This window comes from Archocentrus centrarchus, chromosome 22 (genome assembly GCF_007364275.1).
Source record: "Archocentrus centrarchus isolate MPI-CPG fArcCen1 chromosome 22, fArcCen1, whole genome shotgun sequence".
Lineage (NCBI taxonomy): Eukaryota > Metazoa > Chordata > Actinopteri > Cichliformes > Cichlidae > Archocentrus > Archocentrus centrarchus.
The window spans coordinates 16,357,073-16,376,158 of record NC_044367.1 but is presented as its reverse complement, the minus strand read 5'-3'; the positions used below and the strand labels follow the sequence as shown (position 1 = coordinate 16,376,158).

Below are 19,086 nucleotides of genomic sequence, written 5' to 3'. Positions count from 1 at the left end.
ATAAAAGCAGCCAGTGTGCTAATTAACTTAGTGCCGATTTGGGCTGTTGCCCACATTGTTAGACGATGTTGGACTCCAGTTGCCACCTGTCTAACTGGCATGTATTCATGATTTGAATCTGAATGAATTTTGCTGCTTCCTTTTTTTGCACTTAATTTTTGTGTGAATTTTCCTTCATAAGGATTGGTGGCTGAAGACTTATCTAGCAAGATGTAAACACCATGTGTTATCATGAGCTACAGTAATTCTTAAGATGTTTTCACCCCAAAAACCAATCAGATAGTGGAAACTATTTGCAATTACCAGGATTTCTAAATGCAGTGCTCATGGTTTATATGATGTGATGATCTGATTGACTTGTAAGTTACAGTTATGGACAAACACAATCTGAACAATACAAAAACAGAAAATCTTACTCAGCATTGTTGCATCACCCAAGGTCACTTTTCCCCCTTTTAAACTAAATGTCAGGCATTTATGCCCAAAAATTCAGTTGCAAACCTGTTGTAGAACATTAGCTCCACACAGAAGGACTTCAGCCAGTCATTATGTCTTAACCCAGAAACTGTGTGCCAGCTTTGTGCATTTCTGTAATATTTTTTACGAAGGCACTGTGACAGTATTTTATGACTGAGCCATGAGTCACGCAGTTGTTTTTCTCGAAAACACCAGATTGATTTAGTGACAGTAATTAGAATTTTTTATTGTAATTTAATCGGAGCCAGGTGTGCTTAATTTTTCCAACTTAGACTGTGAATAATTACGAAGTACAAATTCTCATGTATCATTAATTTAGGCAGTTTTGTTAGTCTATACTTGTGACTTGGACATCAGACCACACTTTAAGTCATCAATGATCAATGCTGAAAACCGTTGTAATTCCAAAGTGTTTCTACACTTCTTTTCTTTTAACTTTAGTTCCTAAACACAAAATACATTTTTTTTCACAGGATTAATTGTGTGGCCTATTTATAAATAATCAAACTCTAACTGCCTTTGTAGTTACTTTACATTCATAAAGAACTGAATCCGTGTGCGCTAAACTCATAATTTAATAACCCAATTAAACCCTCTTGGCCAATTCCCAAAGTGCGTATTTTGAACATCAAAGCTGACTATGACTTTTGATATTCTCTCGTCACAGAAGGCCAAGATGTAGGTTCAGTCATTTTCCGTTGCAAGGTCTTTTTGAACAGAATGAGGAAAGAATTTGTTTCACATCATGGTCATCTACTAAGACAAGGTAAGCACTAAATTAAAAGTTCATCCCCCATTAAATTTGTTTAACTTACTCCACACAATTATGGATACAACCTCAAAATCAGAAAAGATATAACCCCTACTAATCAGTGATGAGTTCTACTCATGACTACAGTATGACATAGGGCAGGGCAGTATATCAACTTTTTAAGGTCTATTCATAATTGTAATGAGATTGAAGATAAGGCAATAGTACACTAGTATGTATCAATTCACTGCTAATGTCCAGGTGCTAAACAACACATGACACCCTCATTCTTGCCATGTCTACACAATAGGTGTGTGTTTTGATGTTGTGGCTAATCAGTGCACAAGGTGGGTACAAATTAAAGTAAAAACTAGCAACACAATGAGTGTCAGTGCACCTTGGAACTGATTAAGCATGTCTTTGAAACTGTTACAGAGTGATAGAATTGTTTCAAGTAAATGATTCTGTGCTAATTTTTGTCGATGACAGATGACAGTCAGCAATAGGGGAGGCGGATTTTTGATTTCTTTTTTTTAATGAATTTTCTACATTTTCCAGAAATACTGTGTATTGATGTTTACCTTTAATCCCTACTCTTCCCTTGTTCCTTGGCCTACTCTTTTGAAACTTGGCATGAGCATTCAATGTGCAAACCTCTACAGAATGCTTCTGACGAATTAGAGTGTCCGTCCATTGTCCGCCCATCTGTCTGTCCATCCCTCAACTTTTTGCTAAATTTGCTACTCCTTGGTAATTTATTTTACTTTTCATTCCAATATATCACATGTTCTACAAGTAAAACATTTGACTGCAAGAGGGCCCAAACCATGCCAGGAAATTGCTTCTTAAAGATCAGCAGAGCCGCTGGATTCCCTTAAGGATCCAGGTTTCAAGTTTTCCTTTATTTATTGCCCCAGTTCAAGAGTTACACTTTGAAATCTGACTATAGTATATGGTTCGTTCAGGCAGAAAAAAAAAAAAAAAAAATTAATGAAACATCACCTGGCTTTGAACTGAACCCTTTTTTCCTCTCAAAGCCTTAACTGATATGTCTTAGTTATTTAATAATTGCAATGCTGTACACAGAGAGCCATGTTTTATATGCTTTAAGTGAGTGACAAGGACACTTTTTCCCTGGCATGTGTCACTGTGGGAGATGAGTACATTGCTGGAAGGGATTTGAAGTTTACATCCAAAAGTTATGAGTTACGTTCACTGTCCTTGCCCCTCTGACAAGCTGTATGCAGAGTGACTGATGAAAACTGTGCAGAGGTGCAGTTATGTGCTTTTTTTTTGTTTGTTTTGTTTTGTTTTTAAAGTGTTGTATGTATTTGCAATTGATCTTCTCTAAAATGGAGCCTACTGAAAAGTGTGATACACGTGATCAACATAAAAAAAAATTAACATTTTAAAATTAATTAAAATATTACAAATATTTTTTGTAATTTTTTATGAAAAAAGAAAGCAGACCCTTGACCTCAACCCACTTTAACAAAAAAAAAATGCTTGTAGCTGTTATTTGCCACCGTTCTTTAACACTGGCTTAATGAAAATCAATCTTTCATAGTTCCTTAATTTCAAAATGTTTGAAGCTTTCCTTGCCTATACTGCCCACAACATTTTAATCTGAGCATTTGTGTAGGCCAGTGGTTCCCAAAGTAAAGAGTGCTGTGGCCCACTTAAAAACCAGAAAATTCCATGGGGCCCAAATATTCTTTCTGGACTACAAAGGCTTTGTCCTGGCAGATCTTTTGACTTCTTTTTGCAACAAATAGTCTCTCTTGAGCCAGGTTTATTGTGGCAATCAGTTCTTCACAAACTGTAATAATTTATTTCAGATAAGTTGAAGATCTTTTCAAATTCTTTTCCTGGCTCCTTTTTTTCCTCAAAGCTCGAGATCCCTTTGGATCACAGTATGATGACACAAGATACTTCAGTCGCAAAAGCAAACTCTGGATGTCAGAGGCTGAGATGAGACAGGTTTCTTTAGTCACTGCCTAAGGAGATCCTAATCTTTGGCACCTAATCTGGAGACCGTCACTCTAATTTGGATGCATTTGGTTGTGACAGATGTCAGGAGTTTCTTAACTTTTCCCAGGTGACTAATCTTTTTTTTTTTTGTTTTTTAGATGGGTGGGTGGGTGGGGGTGTATTTTTTTAAATTATAAAAATGTAAAAGCTCAGTTTTATGTGCCTTTTCTTGGAGAATGTCAGAAAAGTCAACAATTTTCATGGATGCATTTATTATTTTCACGTGTACATAACAGTCTGGTGGTACTAAAGGGTAGTACAGTGACAAAATGCTTCTTCCCTAATTGTTTCCTCCGTACGCTCTACTTCTGTGAAGCATGTACAAATTAACATTTAAGCTTAGTAAAGACTGTAATGATGGAAATTATGGCTGGTAATGCATTGTGTGATGTTAATATTAATCTGCTGATTAATGCTACTGAGAGTAGGCAGTTCATGAATACCTAGTAGCTATTTTTCTGTCAGTGCTGGCACAGCTCTGTGCTACATTTAGGATTTAGTTCTTTGCTGAAGACTTTTTAAACAGCTTAACGGTGACTAACCTGAAGGCCAACTGAGCAAAAAAAGGTCAGCCCTTTGCCTTCATGAAAATATGTTTGGGGTGGTAGAATGATGTCACTAAAAGGAACTGGAGAGAGTGAGTATGCTTGATTAAATGGAGATTTGGGGGGTGAAAATTTAATAGAGAAGAAAGTAATTTGACTATGGGGAAAAGCTGCAGGAGGAACGTGGGGAAAATGATTGAATTAAAAAAAGTAACTGGATAACAGGCTATAGAGAAATAATAGGTGTACATCAGGAGTCAGGGGGATGTGCCCTTCCTGTTTGAACCAGAGTTATATTTTCATTATGCTGCAGTGGGTAATGTCAAGATTTGCATTAATTAAACTGCAGCAGGGGGTTTATCTTGGAGTAGGAGCAGCAGAGCTGTGCCTTTAGGCTCCTGTGAAGGCTATTAACTGTTTTATGATTTTCTTCCATCATTTTGTACACCATTCATTTATGTCTAATCCATTTGGAATGAGGGCTTTACCTGCTATTCAAATTTTTCTACACCAGAAAGTTAACCTTTGGCAAATACACTGACATCTATAAAAACATTATATTGACTGAACACATGTAGGAGAATGTAAATTACGCCACATTGCCAAAAGTATTTGCTCCTCTTCCTTCACACACACACATGCACTTGAGTGACATCCCATTAATAATCCATAGGGTTAAATATGATGTTGGCCCACCCTTTGCAACTATAACAGCTTCAACTCTTCGGGGAAGGCTTTCCACAAGGTTTAGGAGTGTTTATGGGAATTTTTGACCATTCTTCCAGAAGCGCATTTGAGGTCAGGCACTGTTGCTGGATTAGAAGGTCTGGCTTGCAGTCTCTGCCCTAATTCATCCCAAAGGTGTTCTGTCAGGTTGAGGTCAGTACTCTGTGCAGGCCAGTAATGTTCTTCCACACCAAACTTGCTCATCCATGTCTTTATGGACCTTGCTTTGTGCACTGGTGTGCAGTCATGAACAGGAAGCAGCCATTCCCAAGGTTGGAGCATGAAATTGTCCAAAATGTCTTGGTATGCTGAAACATTAAGAGTTTCCACTTTGTTATAATAACACTAACAGTTAACTGTGGAATATTTAGTAGTGAGGAAATTTCACAACTGGACTGTCACGGTACCACACTGGAATTCACTGAGGTTCTGAGAGTGACCCATTCTTTCACAGATGTTTGTAGAAGCAATCTGCATTCAGGTTTACTGATGATTTGGATGAGTGAGTGACTTTTGGCAATATAGTGTATGTAATATTTAAAAGGTATTTTTTTTTTTGTTCTTTCTTTAATTCAGTTAGACAGAAAATGTTTCTTTATTGAAAGATTTCTCACTTCTTTCTTTCTTGCTTTCTTTCTTGCCTGCTTTCTTTCTTGCCTTCTTGCCCTTGGCCTTTGTATTATTGTATTTAGCTCTCACTTGCTTTTTGCCTTCCCATTTCAGAAAGTTTTCATAGCCTCTCTCTTTTTCTCTCGCTTCCACAAACATAAACCTAAACACAACTTTCTCATCAAAAAATAAATTGAAAGGTGTCCTGTTATCAAATGTTAATACATTTGTGGTTTGGTATAAACTGTTATCACAAAATTGCAGTTATAATATAAAAATGTGTTTTATACTGTTTAAGTATCGTTCACACGCATTTTTGTTTACCTTGCTTTACCTCTGTTGTAATTTCTAAAAGCAGGAAAACAGAGTAGCGCTGATAACAGTTATAGTTTTGTATTGTCTAAGTAGTTTTTAATTTTATTTTGAGTTCTTTTCAGTTTAATTTTAGGTTTTAGAATGCATTAGCTCATTTCAATATGTCTTTGTCTTTTATGTGTCTTTTATTATGTGCAGCTGCCTGTACAACCGAATAGATCAGATAATATTATACACTTCATTTTTAAGAAGCTCTATACAAGATGAAAATAAGTTATTGTGTACTTCAGAGTCAAGATACTGTGGATACAGATAAAACTAGATGAGTAGGATTGGGTGCACTTACCGACATCCTTGACGGTATTTGCACGAATAACACCAGCCTCGTTCACAATATCTGGATGATAAAGAGAATTTCATTTAACTCACTGGTGTTATGTGTATGCTAATACATAACAGAAATTACTGCAAAACATTCTCTCCCCTAAAACACCTGCACATACTATACCCTTTATACAGCTTTATCCCGACAGCCAGAAATATTTAAAGCACTCCAGAATGGATCTTTTGTGTCCAATCTTATCAATCCCATGTACTGTAACAGTAAATGTGACTTGGCTGTCAGCATCTTGTGAAGTGTATCTGACATGTTGATAACTATCAGATTATTTTCTTAGCCTCGCAGCAGTGCAGCCTGTAATCTGCTGCTTACAGACAATGTGGAAAAGGAAGGGTTGACTTTGAATAATTTTTTTCCCCCCACTTCCTTATTATGTTTGCCTTTGCTCATAGTTTTTGTTTTTCTGGAATATATTTCTGGAATATATATATTTTTTTTAGCCTCCATTGTTTGAGAAACCATGGCTGATCATGTTGATTTCTTTGAGTATAAAAACAAAATGCTTTCTGCATTGTTAAAAGAGGCGTGCCGTGGGTTTAGCAGATTCAGCACTGTGACAAATTGACAGTCTTCACAAAAAGCTCCTTTTTAAGATTTACTAGTGCAACATCGGTGTCATAACAGGAAACACTTTAAACTTCTGTCTCATTAATATTCATCTTGAATTAATACCCAATGTGCCTCCTAAGTTATCTTTTTTGATAACAGGGGCTAATCAGCTTCCACTTCAAATTCAGACACAAAGGCTCAGAGCACCACAACGATGGCACTACATAACATAATCTACTCCTACACATTTCATTTGGCTTCTGATGCTGCATCCCCCCACCACCACCATAAACCCTCCAGAATGTCTCCACCCTGTCTTTTATCTGAGTGCTTTCTTCAGCCCATGTTGCAGCTCATCTCTGAGAACAGAGGAAAAAAAAGGCACAGCAAAATGGTGGGCAGCCAAATAAATGGATATATTTATTGAGTGTGCATGGTGTGGAGTGGTTGTGTGTGTTGGGGTTATAGTGAGGATGAAGGAAGTATTACTCCCAGGGCTTCCCTGGAGGAGGAGAGGATTAAGAAAAATCTGTCTGAAGGTGAAAAGGTCTCATCTTTTCTAGTGAAGAGAATATATTTCATAGGAGAAAGTATATTTTCTGTAAAGTTGCTTTTTTCCCCCTTTTCTTTTTTATGTAAATCAAATGGCAGTACAATAATACCAGGGGTAAACTGTAGAAACACAGCCTGGCAGTGGACAGAATCTAATATGTCGACATTTTACTAAATGGAAAAATAAGAAGTATAAGGCCTTTTTTTTTCCCTCCAGTGGTCCAGATGTGTTTGTCACATTGAAAGTGCTTCATTTACTGTAATTTCAAGAAGACTGAAGGAAATTCTTGTGTTTTATGTGTTTCTATTTCTCTTAGTGTGTGTAGGAATGGGTATAAACACATCTCACATCAATCTTTGTGCCTGCAGTACTGATGCACTTCTACATAAATTGCTTTGACTATATCAAGTTAATTTCTTTTGAAGGAACACCAGCTGGCCTCACCGTCTGCTTTTGGGCTGTCATATAATCACTGAACTAGAGCTGTCCCAATTATCTGTCACTACCTGCCTTGATGCCAGGGGATCTACACTACCTATATTGCAGTTTCCTGTGCAAAAGATGGAATCAGGCTTGTCAGATCCTAATACACTCAGTACTTGTGAGCTTTACTCTGTGCTGTTGCCTCATATTCAATAAATGTACTTCTAGAGAGATCAACATTGGACAATTTAGCTTATCTTCCCATATTTGCTTTTAATTCATTTCACTCACCCAAAGGCAAATGCAGGGATTGAAAGTGTGATGATTTAGTTTGTGTTTATGGTCATTAACAGATCAATGCCCAAAAGAGACTGATCTAAAGTGGCATTTTGTGTTATGCTACAGTACAGTTCTCTCTCCCAACCGCCCCACTGTTATCCCTATGGTATTTGGTAATGCTGTAAGTAAAACTGACTGGTCAGGACCTTCTCACCACAGGGTGAAAGTTCCCTTTGACTCCAAGAGAATACAATCAAAGCAGTGCCAGGTGAAAATGCTAAAAACACTGCAGCTATGTTCGTAAACCACATCACCATAAAATGACAGATTATATACAGTAGCAGTGCAACTGTTCCGCATACAAAGAGAAAGCAGCAGGAAGATTGCTGTTCCTAGTCTAGTTGTTATAGTAGTGCATAATGGCAGCACTCCCAATGTGTGGTAGATTAATGGCTTGTCAGAGGAAACATCCGCAGGGTTGCCACAGCTATCTGAAGATGTGCTCTCTGTTTTATATCCACTACTGGGTCTCCAGGGCAGTCCATGCAGCCGAGCACATATCTGTTCTTTATTACACTGTAGTTTAGGGGGAAAAAGGAGAGCAATCACAAAGCTGTCTCCAAAAGTTTAAAACTGTAGTGCTGCATGTCCCCAAGAATTACATACTTTCCTGAAGGAAACATTAAATCCGGAGTTACTTGTGTTGCAGTTGCATTCTTTCACGTTTGGAAAGGTTAATTTCACTTGATCCTACCTTGAAGTAAATCAGCTTTGAAGAAAATTCATTAGGCACCTTGCCACACTGCACCTGTTTGAAGCCACTTTGTTTTTCATGGTTTTGTCTTCCACAATTAACACTGATGCTCAGGGTCACTGATTGCACTGCCCTGAGCTAATGTCGCCAGTGCTTTCACGACAGCTAATCTGTTTACATTATTTTTCTTTTCTTTCCCCCTCGTCTTTTCTCTTTCCTATTTTTGTGTTTTCTTTTTTTTTTTTTTGTGTGTTTGCTTTTCTTCTTTCCCCTCTTGGTTCTCTTTGGCTTGCTTCTTCACTCCCATTCTTATCTGCAGGTAACAGTATACTACACTCAGCTGCAGACAGCGTGACGAGTGCTGTACAGAAGGCCAGCCAGGCTCTGAATGAGCGTGGTGAGCGGTTAGGCCGGGCTGAGGAGAGGACTGCAGACATGATGAACAGCGCTGAACAGTTTGCCGTCACTGCACACAAGGTGAGTCGGTATGTTAGTAAGATGCATTACGATACATAACCTAAAGGTGGGATTACAATGGAGTACACTGGAATTTTGAGTTTGAGTTCCCTCTCAGATGTTGCAGAATTACTAGCCACGATTTTAAAGTCATCATTAGTTCAGCCAAAAGATGAAACATTGTTCTCAAACCTGAGGATATTTGTGCTCTCTGTAAAGATAATCCTTTTTTTCTTCCTTCATTGACTCCGTTTCATAGATCTCTATAGGGTGTTCCCTCATTCTGCATCAGTCCCATATCGTGTTTGTCGCAAAAACTAATTGCCTGCTGTTTAATGAGGCTATTAGTACAATATGATCCCCTTTTTTTTTTTTTTATTACTGCAAAACAAGAGCAAAAATTTTATGGCTTTGTAACGAGCACACCTGATTGTGATCGCCATATTTCTAAAAATGCTGTATATCATACACCTCGGGTTTGCAGCATGCTGTCTGACAACACCATTCACTGTAAGGCATGTGCTGGCAAAAGTGGGATGTCATTGACTTTAATAGCAAAGCCATCTACTACCTATTGAACTTTCTGGTTTGAATGATGCATTGTGCCCTGTAAGTCGTGGTGGGATAATTGAAAGACATTTGAAGAGTATTGCATGGCCCTCTCACAGCTAAAAGATAAGTTCCCCTGCTGTGAGAAATTACAAAAACTGTAATAACCACAGGGGGAAAAAATGGCCATAGCTTTGATTTAGAAGATGACTGCACAACACCCATGAGCACATTATTCATTTTTTTTTTGTTTCTCATTTCACATGATGCCACAAGATTTTATATGCTTCATACTTGTTATTTGTCTTGCACGTTATTATCAAGACCCATGCTGTTGCCTGCCTGAAGTCCTCTGTTAAAAGCATTTTTGGTCACCTTAGTGATGGATAAAAAGTCTCATCTTATTCTGTTTGAGGATGACTTTGAGGATGTATTGTGAAGGATTTGATTTTTCCTGCATTTTAACATCAATCATCCACCACTGCCAGCAGGTCACCTTGACTCTTCGTCTTAGTCCACTTCTGCAATTCCTTTTTGACAGCAGCATAGCTGCACTGCTCAGCTTTAATCAAAACCACCTATTTTTATGTGCTGCTCTACTGCCCCCACATGGTGGCTCTGTAGAATTCTTCTCTTCGTTATTTAGCACCACTCTGTAGTCTCTCTGTATGAGTGTCTTCCATCCTCCCACCTTTATTGGATTTTCTCACTTTATTATCTTGCAACCCCACCCCAATTTTTCTACAGCTTGCCATGAAGCACAAGTGTTAGACCACTGCCATAACCGCCTGGGCTAAGGGGGTCAGCAATCGCCAGTCGTTGTACAGAAGAAGGATTTCAGATTTTATTCTTTTTAAAAGTTTTAATATGATTAATATTTGTTAACAGTGTTAACATTGTAATGTTCTGGGTTATTGTACTCTGGTGCATTTCTTTCCTAAAGACTGTGACAGATGGAGCAGAGGGGAGGAAGAGAGGTAAATGAAACTACTTGAGGCTGTCAGCTGAATGTTTTATGCTTCTGTTTGCCAAAAAAAAAAAGTTACAAGCCACAGCTATGACTCTGTTTGATAATGACAGTCACTCAAGACAGTCATGTGCTCACACACTGAGCACGTGTGTTGCCAAGTCATCATCAGCAATCACTCCCAGACAAGGAACAGCTCATTTCCCATTTATATTGGTTATTTATGAGCGCTGCAGTAATTATTAAGTCTTGATTTATGAGTGAGGGCCCCCCTCATTGCTTGACTATGTACTACATATAAATAACAGACACATATGTAAGTCGTACCTTGATAGATATTTGTGGGACTTTTGGACATTAAACTCTTTCAATCTGATGTTTTGTCCATAATTTCAAAACATATCAAAACACTATTAGTCAAAATATGTTTCAAATATCATCTCATAAACTGCTGATGAGACTGAGTGATGAGGGTGGTTTGGGTGACGGTATAATATAAAAAAATGTTGAAATATTTTTCTCCCTTGTTACGTGTCATTCAAAAACAACTTAAACTACATGGAGTAGATTTTTGGAAGTGTACTTGAAGACTTCATTTTAAGAATAAGCTTTCTAAGTATGTGAATTACTCAGCATAGTAAGTTATTTTAACAGGGGTAATTCAGTAAGCCAGCTTCTGCACTGTAAAAAGCAACATGTAATTCTACTACTATTATCTCAGTGTCTGTAGAGCTAATTTGTCCCTAAACACGGGGTGCTTTGAAGCTGATCCTGGCTGTATTTCAACTCTAAACAGTGAGTGGTCATACCTTGTGCTTTTTGTGTAACTTGGGTTGGTTATTATAATATGTATGCTCATAAAGGGCAAAATGTTTTAAATAACAGCCGTGTGTGGTAGGTTTTTTTTCTGTTTGGTTTTTTTTATTTGCTTTTTTTGGGGGGGATTTGGTTTGTTTTTTTTTGTTGTTCTTTTCCTGTTTTTTTTTTTTTGGGGGGGGGGGGGGGGGGGGGCAGTCCGCCCTCACTGTTTGTAATGTTGGCTTCCTCACTGACAGGACACCAGCCTCACACTTTAGATGTATTTGATTCTTTAATTATTTTTTTCAGTTTGTAATTCATGATGTTACAATGCACTGATTACCTTATCTTGCAGAACACCAAGTTCACAATGAAATGTTCCGGTTGCCTAACTCTTAGTGTGCTTTGATTCCTCTAACACTTTTGATGTTTCTTGTTTTAATAATAATAATAATTTAAAAAAAAAGATGTGAAGACTAATTTCTATTATTCTCAGTGTCCTTTTTATAGCCAACTTGAGCAGTTCCATCAAACAATGGAATCAAAAGTTGTACATCTGGTTTATTAACTGTTCTTCTCTGTTGTTACATTTTTGTATTTAACTTGCATTGGTATTCCCAGCTTATAAACAACATGCAGCCAAAATGTTTAGTCTCTCAAGGGTCTTTATGCTGATGTTCTCAGTTCCACTTCCTGGCTCAATGATGCTCCAAACACACTGATCTCTCAGCTATATAATTCTGTGAAATATAAAATAAAGTCCACTCAAATAAAGTCCACCCAATGAAATGCTTCTTTTATTTATTTTATTTTTGTTTTTTTTGTTGCCTCTTTGGGTCTGTCTCAACTCAGTCTGTTTATTAGTTACACTGCAACCCTGATCCAGACATGCTGAAAGCATGGAATAAAAACTTCCCAACATTTTTATAGCCTTTTCACTATATTTAATTGAATATAGGTTTTAAATTATTTCGAATATATTACATTCTGTTTTTATTCACATTTTATGTAGCTCCCAATTCTTAGGAAACAAGGTTGTAATATTGCTACATGTGCCAAATTAGGATAAATGCTACCTTTGAAGATGAAGGAAATGTTTGATGTTTTGATTAGAACTGAGTGAAATAATTGATATTATACTACAGAAGAGAAGTGCATGTGAGTCATGAGAGGGTACTGTAATTAAAAAAATAGGGGAAGTAGGGAAGCTTTTGGCATTGTAGTTTGTCACTTTAAAAAAATGTCCTTTTAAAATTTGATTAATTTTCCCTCTGCTGGTTCAGTTGATGATCAGTTTTTCTATCTTAGCTCATTTGCACTACAGTTGGCAGGACTGTTTTAGTTTCACTGTTTGTGTGAAGTTCCTGCAGGTGAAGGTGTACCCCGGTCTGGGTTTACTCTGAAGTAAAAACAAGTGGTGTAGCCTGTTTTCACACGACATTGGGCACCACCCAAACATTAGAACAAACTATTAATTACAGTTTTCAGAAAAATGTAATGGGAACAAATGTACAATGCTTCATCTCCACTACATCCTCTAAGATGTGGCGAAGCATTAAAAACAAGTGGTGCTGGGCACAACAAGCCTCAACCCCAACAGACAACTTAGCAGCTGATTTAAATGTTGTCTGTCTCACAAACATATCATTTTTCAAACAAGGTTTAACTAAAATAACTTTCATTTCATTTTATGAATGAAAATGGAGTTTCTCTTGTTAAAATAAAGTAGCCTGCAAATCCAGAATCTGGATTGGACCGATTTCACTTTTGAACCATATTTAAGCATGAAAAGATGATTTTAATGACTGAAAAAAATCTAATCAAATCAAATACTGTCAGCTGCTAGTGCTACCTCTCAGCCTCCTGGCAGTAGAATCTTTTGGTGGCACAAATCCCCTGGAAGTGCAAGTTCTAGAACATAATTACCAGGTCTCAGTTAATGGGGTGGATACTTGCAAATAGCTACTGTAAGCACTTAGAATACTGTCACTTTCTGTGACTGGCATTAAAATGGTAAGAACTAAGTTGTCCGAGATGTTCGGTAGATGCATCTATGGTGTGAATTTGAACATCCTAGGAGGTGACATTGTTCTTGAGTTATCACATTCACAAGATTTTCAGAAAACTTGACCTCTGACCTTGACCTAATTATGGCAAAAATGTAATCAGGTGATCTAGGGGTCACTGGTCTTCTGTTGTGCAAATTTTATATAAATTGGACTGGTAGTTTTGCTGTAATATTGTTAACAGACAGACCAACAATAATACCACCCAACTATCCAGGGGCAGGGTGATTAATTGCCTTAAATCTGCGTTTAAGTGCAGTTTTTTAAATCTACCTACTTATATTCCACCACTGCTTATTTTAAATATGAAATGTATACATTTTATACTGCAGCCATTTTGACATAAAACAGTAGACAGGTTTAATCCAGTGGTTCTCAAACTCTGAGACAAACTGTGCGAATAACATTTTTTTAATATTTTAATAAGTGTTACTCCTGTCTGCACCTTATACAGCTTCATGAGGAAGGGTACGCTTGGCTACAAGTGTTCACAATTCAAAACTTGATGTGATAGTTCCTAGATTTGAGATCACTGTGGGAAATGGAGATTTGTGTTTATATTTTCTGGTGCAACATGCAAATTATTTTAGAAAGGAGAGTGTAATGGATGTGTAGCCTCAGCACATTTGACATCCAATTCCAACATTCTTGTTCATCAGTGGAACACACGTAAGTCCAGATACTTAAAAACAGAAAACCACTGTCTAAAAATTACACCTGTAAATAAGTTGATGTGAAATGTTTAACAGATGCACTTGAAATTCAATAATTATTCACAGGATATGTTTCTCTAAGGCCTGAAAGGAAGAGGGGAGTTAGAGGAGGCAGGTGCTGATGATAGAGGAAAGGTAGAAATGGCAGAAAAGAAAAATTGTAATGGAGAGAGGAGAAAAGGGTGAGTGTGCAGGTAAAAAAGAAATTAAAGGTAGTGAAGTGATGGGGAGGTGAAAGAAATTGGTGAGGGTAAGGGACAGAGTGCGCTCTCTCTAATGAATGTATGTCCCTCTTTGCATCCACTTATGAAGCAGGAGAAGGGCAGTTCAGTGGCAGAGCAGAAATACCTAATCTATAGCTTTGGAGAGGATGCAGTGAAAATAAGGCTCACTGAAACCTGTGCACAGGACCATTACTCACTCTGACAATGCTGTGCATCAGCCCTGATTTTTGTCTTAAAACGCACCTCGTTGTTTATCTCTCCTTTCTCTTTTTACCTTCCAGCCCTAGAAACACTGAGGTCCATTGTACTGTCTTGATTTTTAGGTAAGAGTACAACCTGGTTCACTGGAATACTGTTCACAGAATGGTCAGACCCTTTCACTTGTCCCACATATTATATCTATAAAATTGACATTTAGCTTTAAAAAAAAAAGAAAAGAAAAAGAAAAAACTCAGAACTTCTGAACCAAGCACAGTTGAATTTCCTCTGTTTACCACTGGGGGGCAGTGTTAAGCCTTGTAGAAAGACCCATCTACTCTTGTTGGATACCTTGCCTAGTAGCAGATTCAGTTTTGTGTGTACATGGCTCAGAGGTGGGAATGAAGGCGTGACTGAGACCTGATCGGTATCTGTAAATACTGGCTGCTGACAGATCAGAGCAAGTGAACAATTAAGACATAAACCTGCAGACAGATCACAATCCATATCCACTAAGGAGTGCATTATTAGTGTAATTATGTGGGCAGTTTATACTATAAATTGTTATATATTGCAATTTTCTTATTAAAAAAAAAAACCAAAAAATTCTCCCTTTTGTATTTCTTTGAGACCCAGATGTTACACATATAAGATTTTGATATAATTACTTACAGGACTCTTAGTAATGGTGGAAGTATGCCTAGATGCTATGGCAGTGCCACATTATAGAAGTACTCCTTTGCAAAATTTTACTTAAAATACGGTACGATTGTAGACATATCAGTAAAATTTATTTAACATATTCAATACAATTTCATAAATATTCAACCAGTCCCATCCAACTGCTGGCCAACAGCTTGCCTCAGCACAACATGGAAATTCCTGTCAGGCATCATAAAGGCTAGAATGAACAAGGACATGGCTCAATATGTGAGCGGGGCCCAGAAAGAATTGGCAGAAATGTCAGAGGAGCAAAACACCAGCTACTGGTAGAAAGAGCAGTCACTTGAGACTTTAAGATCAGACTGACCAATCTGTGCACCGCCTGGACTGACTACAAGAAAACCCATGACTCGATACATGGATCCTGGAATCCCTGTACTGTACAAGATCAACAGGACCCTGAGAACCTTCATCAAGAATTCAGTAGGGATGTGGAAGATAACAGTAGAGGCCAACTTCAAGCCAATTGCACAAGTCACCATCAAGTGTGGGATTTACCAAGGAGATGCTCTGTTCCCACTACTGATCTGCATAGGACTGAAGCTCATTAACAACACTGACTACGGAATGGAGTAAACATCAGCTGCCACCTCTATATAGATGACATCAACCTGTATGCCAGGAGTAAAGGACACATCAATTCACTGACTCACACCACTGGGATCTACAGCAATGGCATCAGAATGTCATTGGAACTGGAGAAGTGTAGTCAGATTGTAACAAAGAGAGGGAAGGTAGTCAGAACTGAGGGGATTGCCCTACCACAAGGCAACATTGCAGACACTGAGGACAGGTACAAGAATCTTGGAATTCCACAGGCAAATGGGAAGCATGAAGAGGCTGCAAGGAAAGCTGCAACCACCAAATACCTGCAAAAAGTAAGGCAAGTCCTGAAAAGTCAGCTGAAATGGAAAAACAAGATCTGGGCAATCAACACCAATGCTTTGCCAACCATCAGATACCCTGCTGGGATAATAAGCTGGCTAAAGCAGGAAATAGAAGCCACTGACATCAAGACAAGAAAGCTCCTTACCATGCATGGAGGGTTTCACCCCAAATCCAGACCCCTGAGACTGTACGCTAAATGGAAGGAAGTAAGCTGAGGACTAGTGAGTGTCAGAACAACTCTTCTGGATGAAACAGCAAAGGTCCATAAATACATCAGGAAGATGGCCACAAATGATCATTGCATAGTGAATATCTCAGGTAGCAGAAACTCGAGAAAGAAGAGGAGCGAGAACAGAAGCCATCATGGAAGGTCAGCCCCCTGCAGGGCATGTACCACTGGCAGATAGAAGAAGTGGCTGATATAAAAAAAAAAAAAAATCCTACCAATGACTGGACAAAGCTGGGCTGAAAGACAGCACAGAGGCACTAATAATGGCAGCACAGGAACAAGCTCTAAGCAAAAGATCGATAGAGGCTGGAGTCAACCACACCAGGCAAGACCCCAGGTGTAGGCTGTGCAGAGATGCCCCTGAGACAATCCAGAACATAACAGTAGGGTGCAATATGCTAGCAGGCAGGGCATACATGGAACGCCATAATCAAGTGGCTGGCATAGTATACAGGAATATCTGTGCCGAGTGTGACCCGGAAATCCCAAGGATACATCCCCACGGGTGGTCGAGAATGACCAAACCAAGATCCAGTGGGACTTCCAGATATAGATGGACAAATTGGTGATGGCCAACCAACCAGACATAGTAGTGGTGGATAAGCAAAGGAAGAAAGTCGTAGTTATAGACATAGTAATACCAAGTGACAGTAACATCAAGAAGAAGGAACACGAGCTGGGGGAGCTGGGATTAATTGAAATTAAAGTGTACACTCATCCTACCTTGGAAGATAACTGTGAAAAATAGATATAAATATATATACAATGAGGATACACTGCTAAAGTATTCCCACCTAAAAAGAATGGAGATTTAAAAATCATACGATGTGATTTTCTGGATTTTTTTTTTTTTTAACGATAAAGATTACAGACCTCTCCATTCTTTGGAGGTGGGAAAACTTGCAAAATCAGCAGTGTATCAAATAATTATTTTCCCCACTGTAGGTAAATATAAATTTGAAAAATCTAACTTTGCTTAAATTCAGTGCAGTTTAAGTATTAAATATAATTTATTTTAAATTATTTAACTGAGACTCAGCAAGTTTTTATTTTTTAGATGCAGTGAACACTGGTGTGCATGAGACACTGTAGGAATTTATTTCTTTAGTGATCCTTTTACAAGATGGGAGAGTGTGTGCAGTCAGGTGTCACCTTGAGAGCTGCATTGACATTCCTGTCAGGCAGGGAATTTGTGTCACTTCAGCAAAGCCTTGGTGGCTGCCTGACTCTTTAACTGGCTGGCCAACCAGCCTCAGGGCAACTTCTTTTTAATCTGCCAACCACCCTATAGCTGCACTGGAGTAATTACACCTTACTCCCAGAGGTTAGAAGGATGAATGAATTGGGACTGCACTTCTACTTCTCATTATCACATGAAAATCTCTGCAACAATTTACCTCAATTCAATAATTTACCTCAAAGTTAAAGTTTAACAACAGTAACTGCAGCTGTAAGGTTTTCGAGAACGCGAGATCCAGAGAAATTTATCTGGAAAGGACTTTTACAAACTGACTACACCAAAGGAAAGTGCCATAAAAATCTTTTGCATTGCTTGCCTGAGTTAATTAGTATAATTAAGATGAGTAATTCATTTGAACTCAAACTTACCTTTATTCTTTAATTAATAACAATGCTAAAAAGTTCAAAATCCACTATTTAAAAAATGAAAAATTAGGCTTAGAACTAATATTTGACAAAACTTTATTCATTCCAAATTTGTGTTTTCTTTTTGCCTTTAGAGGAGGGATAAGAGCTTATATTTGCATTGTTTTGCATGTACACATTGCTGTGCACATGCAAGCTGCTTTGCAACCCATCTCCAACCCAGCTCCTCCTTTCATGCTGTATCTGACTTAATCAATATCTCATCTGTTGTCACCGATTTATGCCCTGTTCTGTGTCTGTCCTGTTCAAGTGTACAGATGAGGAAATACCAATTGGTTTCACCTTAATTCCCTTACTTTTAGCACTAAGATATGAGAACAGACACATGCGGCAAGGCAGCTAAAAATAGACAAAAGGTTAAATAGCAGCAGAATAAGAGGACTGCCTGATCTTAATGCGATGAAGCAGTCAGTCTGAATACACTGTTTACCTTGGCTGAGCTGAGATATTTGTAGTCACATGTCTCCAACAAGAAGGAGCTGCATCTCTCAGACACAGAGAGATGGAGAGGAGGGAGTTCACACCTACAGTACCATCACTACTGCTGTCTGGACCTGTTAATTATTAGTGCTCCTTGTCACATGCAATTAACTGCAGTACCGCATGTCCTGTTTGACTGGGGAGTAAAAGTGTGAGAAGAAAGATTATGTTAATTGGTAGAATTTGGATTTTATGTAAGGAAGAGGCAGAGACTGGTGCAGCTTGGGTCACTTCAGTGCTTGCCCACAGTGACTTGGCAGATGTGTAGTGAGGTAAAGTGCACAACAGCTGCTTGCTCTAAATCAAGCAGCCTATCCTCCCAATTCTCCTCTCTGCCTCTGAGTTCCTGTGGAGTGCAATGTCAGCTGTGCTGGAATCATCATTCATTATGCGGATATGCATTCACCTCAGCCACCCCGTACCCGCTTTTCCAATATCAGTCCTTTTATTGTTAGTCGGAGTTTGTCCTCACTTTACTACTTATCCTTCCTGGATTGCTTAATGCTTGGGTTTGTGTAGTTGTAAGTCAAATTCTGCATTAGTCTACCAAAAGACACTTAATATAGTTTGTCGTGTTTATTAATAAACTCAAAGAGATATTTTTGAGCTGAATGGATAGACATGAAACACGTGTCTTCTGAGTAAAAATATCACCTACAGCCCTGCATAAATGAGCTTCAGAAGACAAATGGGAGTGAGAGGAAAAGATCTGCAGTGA

At 38.3% G+C, this 19,086-nt stretch overlaps 1 protein-coding gene across 1 annotated transcript in view; it reads left to right on the top strand.

Moving 5' to 3' along the window:
* The window catches only part of stxbp6 (syntaxin binding protein 6 (amisyn)), a 74,510-nt gene extending 63,177 nt beyond the window's left edge, over positions 1-11,333 (top strand). Inside the window, exons 5-6 of the mRNA XM_030718950.1 lie at positions 8,732-8,889; positions 10,165-11,333. Coding sequence (XP_030574810.1) covers positions 8,732-8,889; positions 10,165-10,188 — 182 coding nt within the window. The 3' untranslated portion in view covers positions 10,189-11,333. The remainder of the gene's footprint in view (positions 1-8,731; positions 8,890-10,164) is intronic.
* The last annotated feature ends 7,753 nt before the right edge of the window (positions 11,334-19,086 follow it).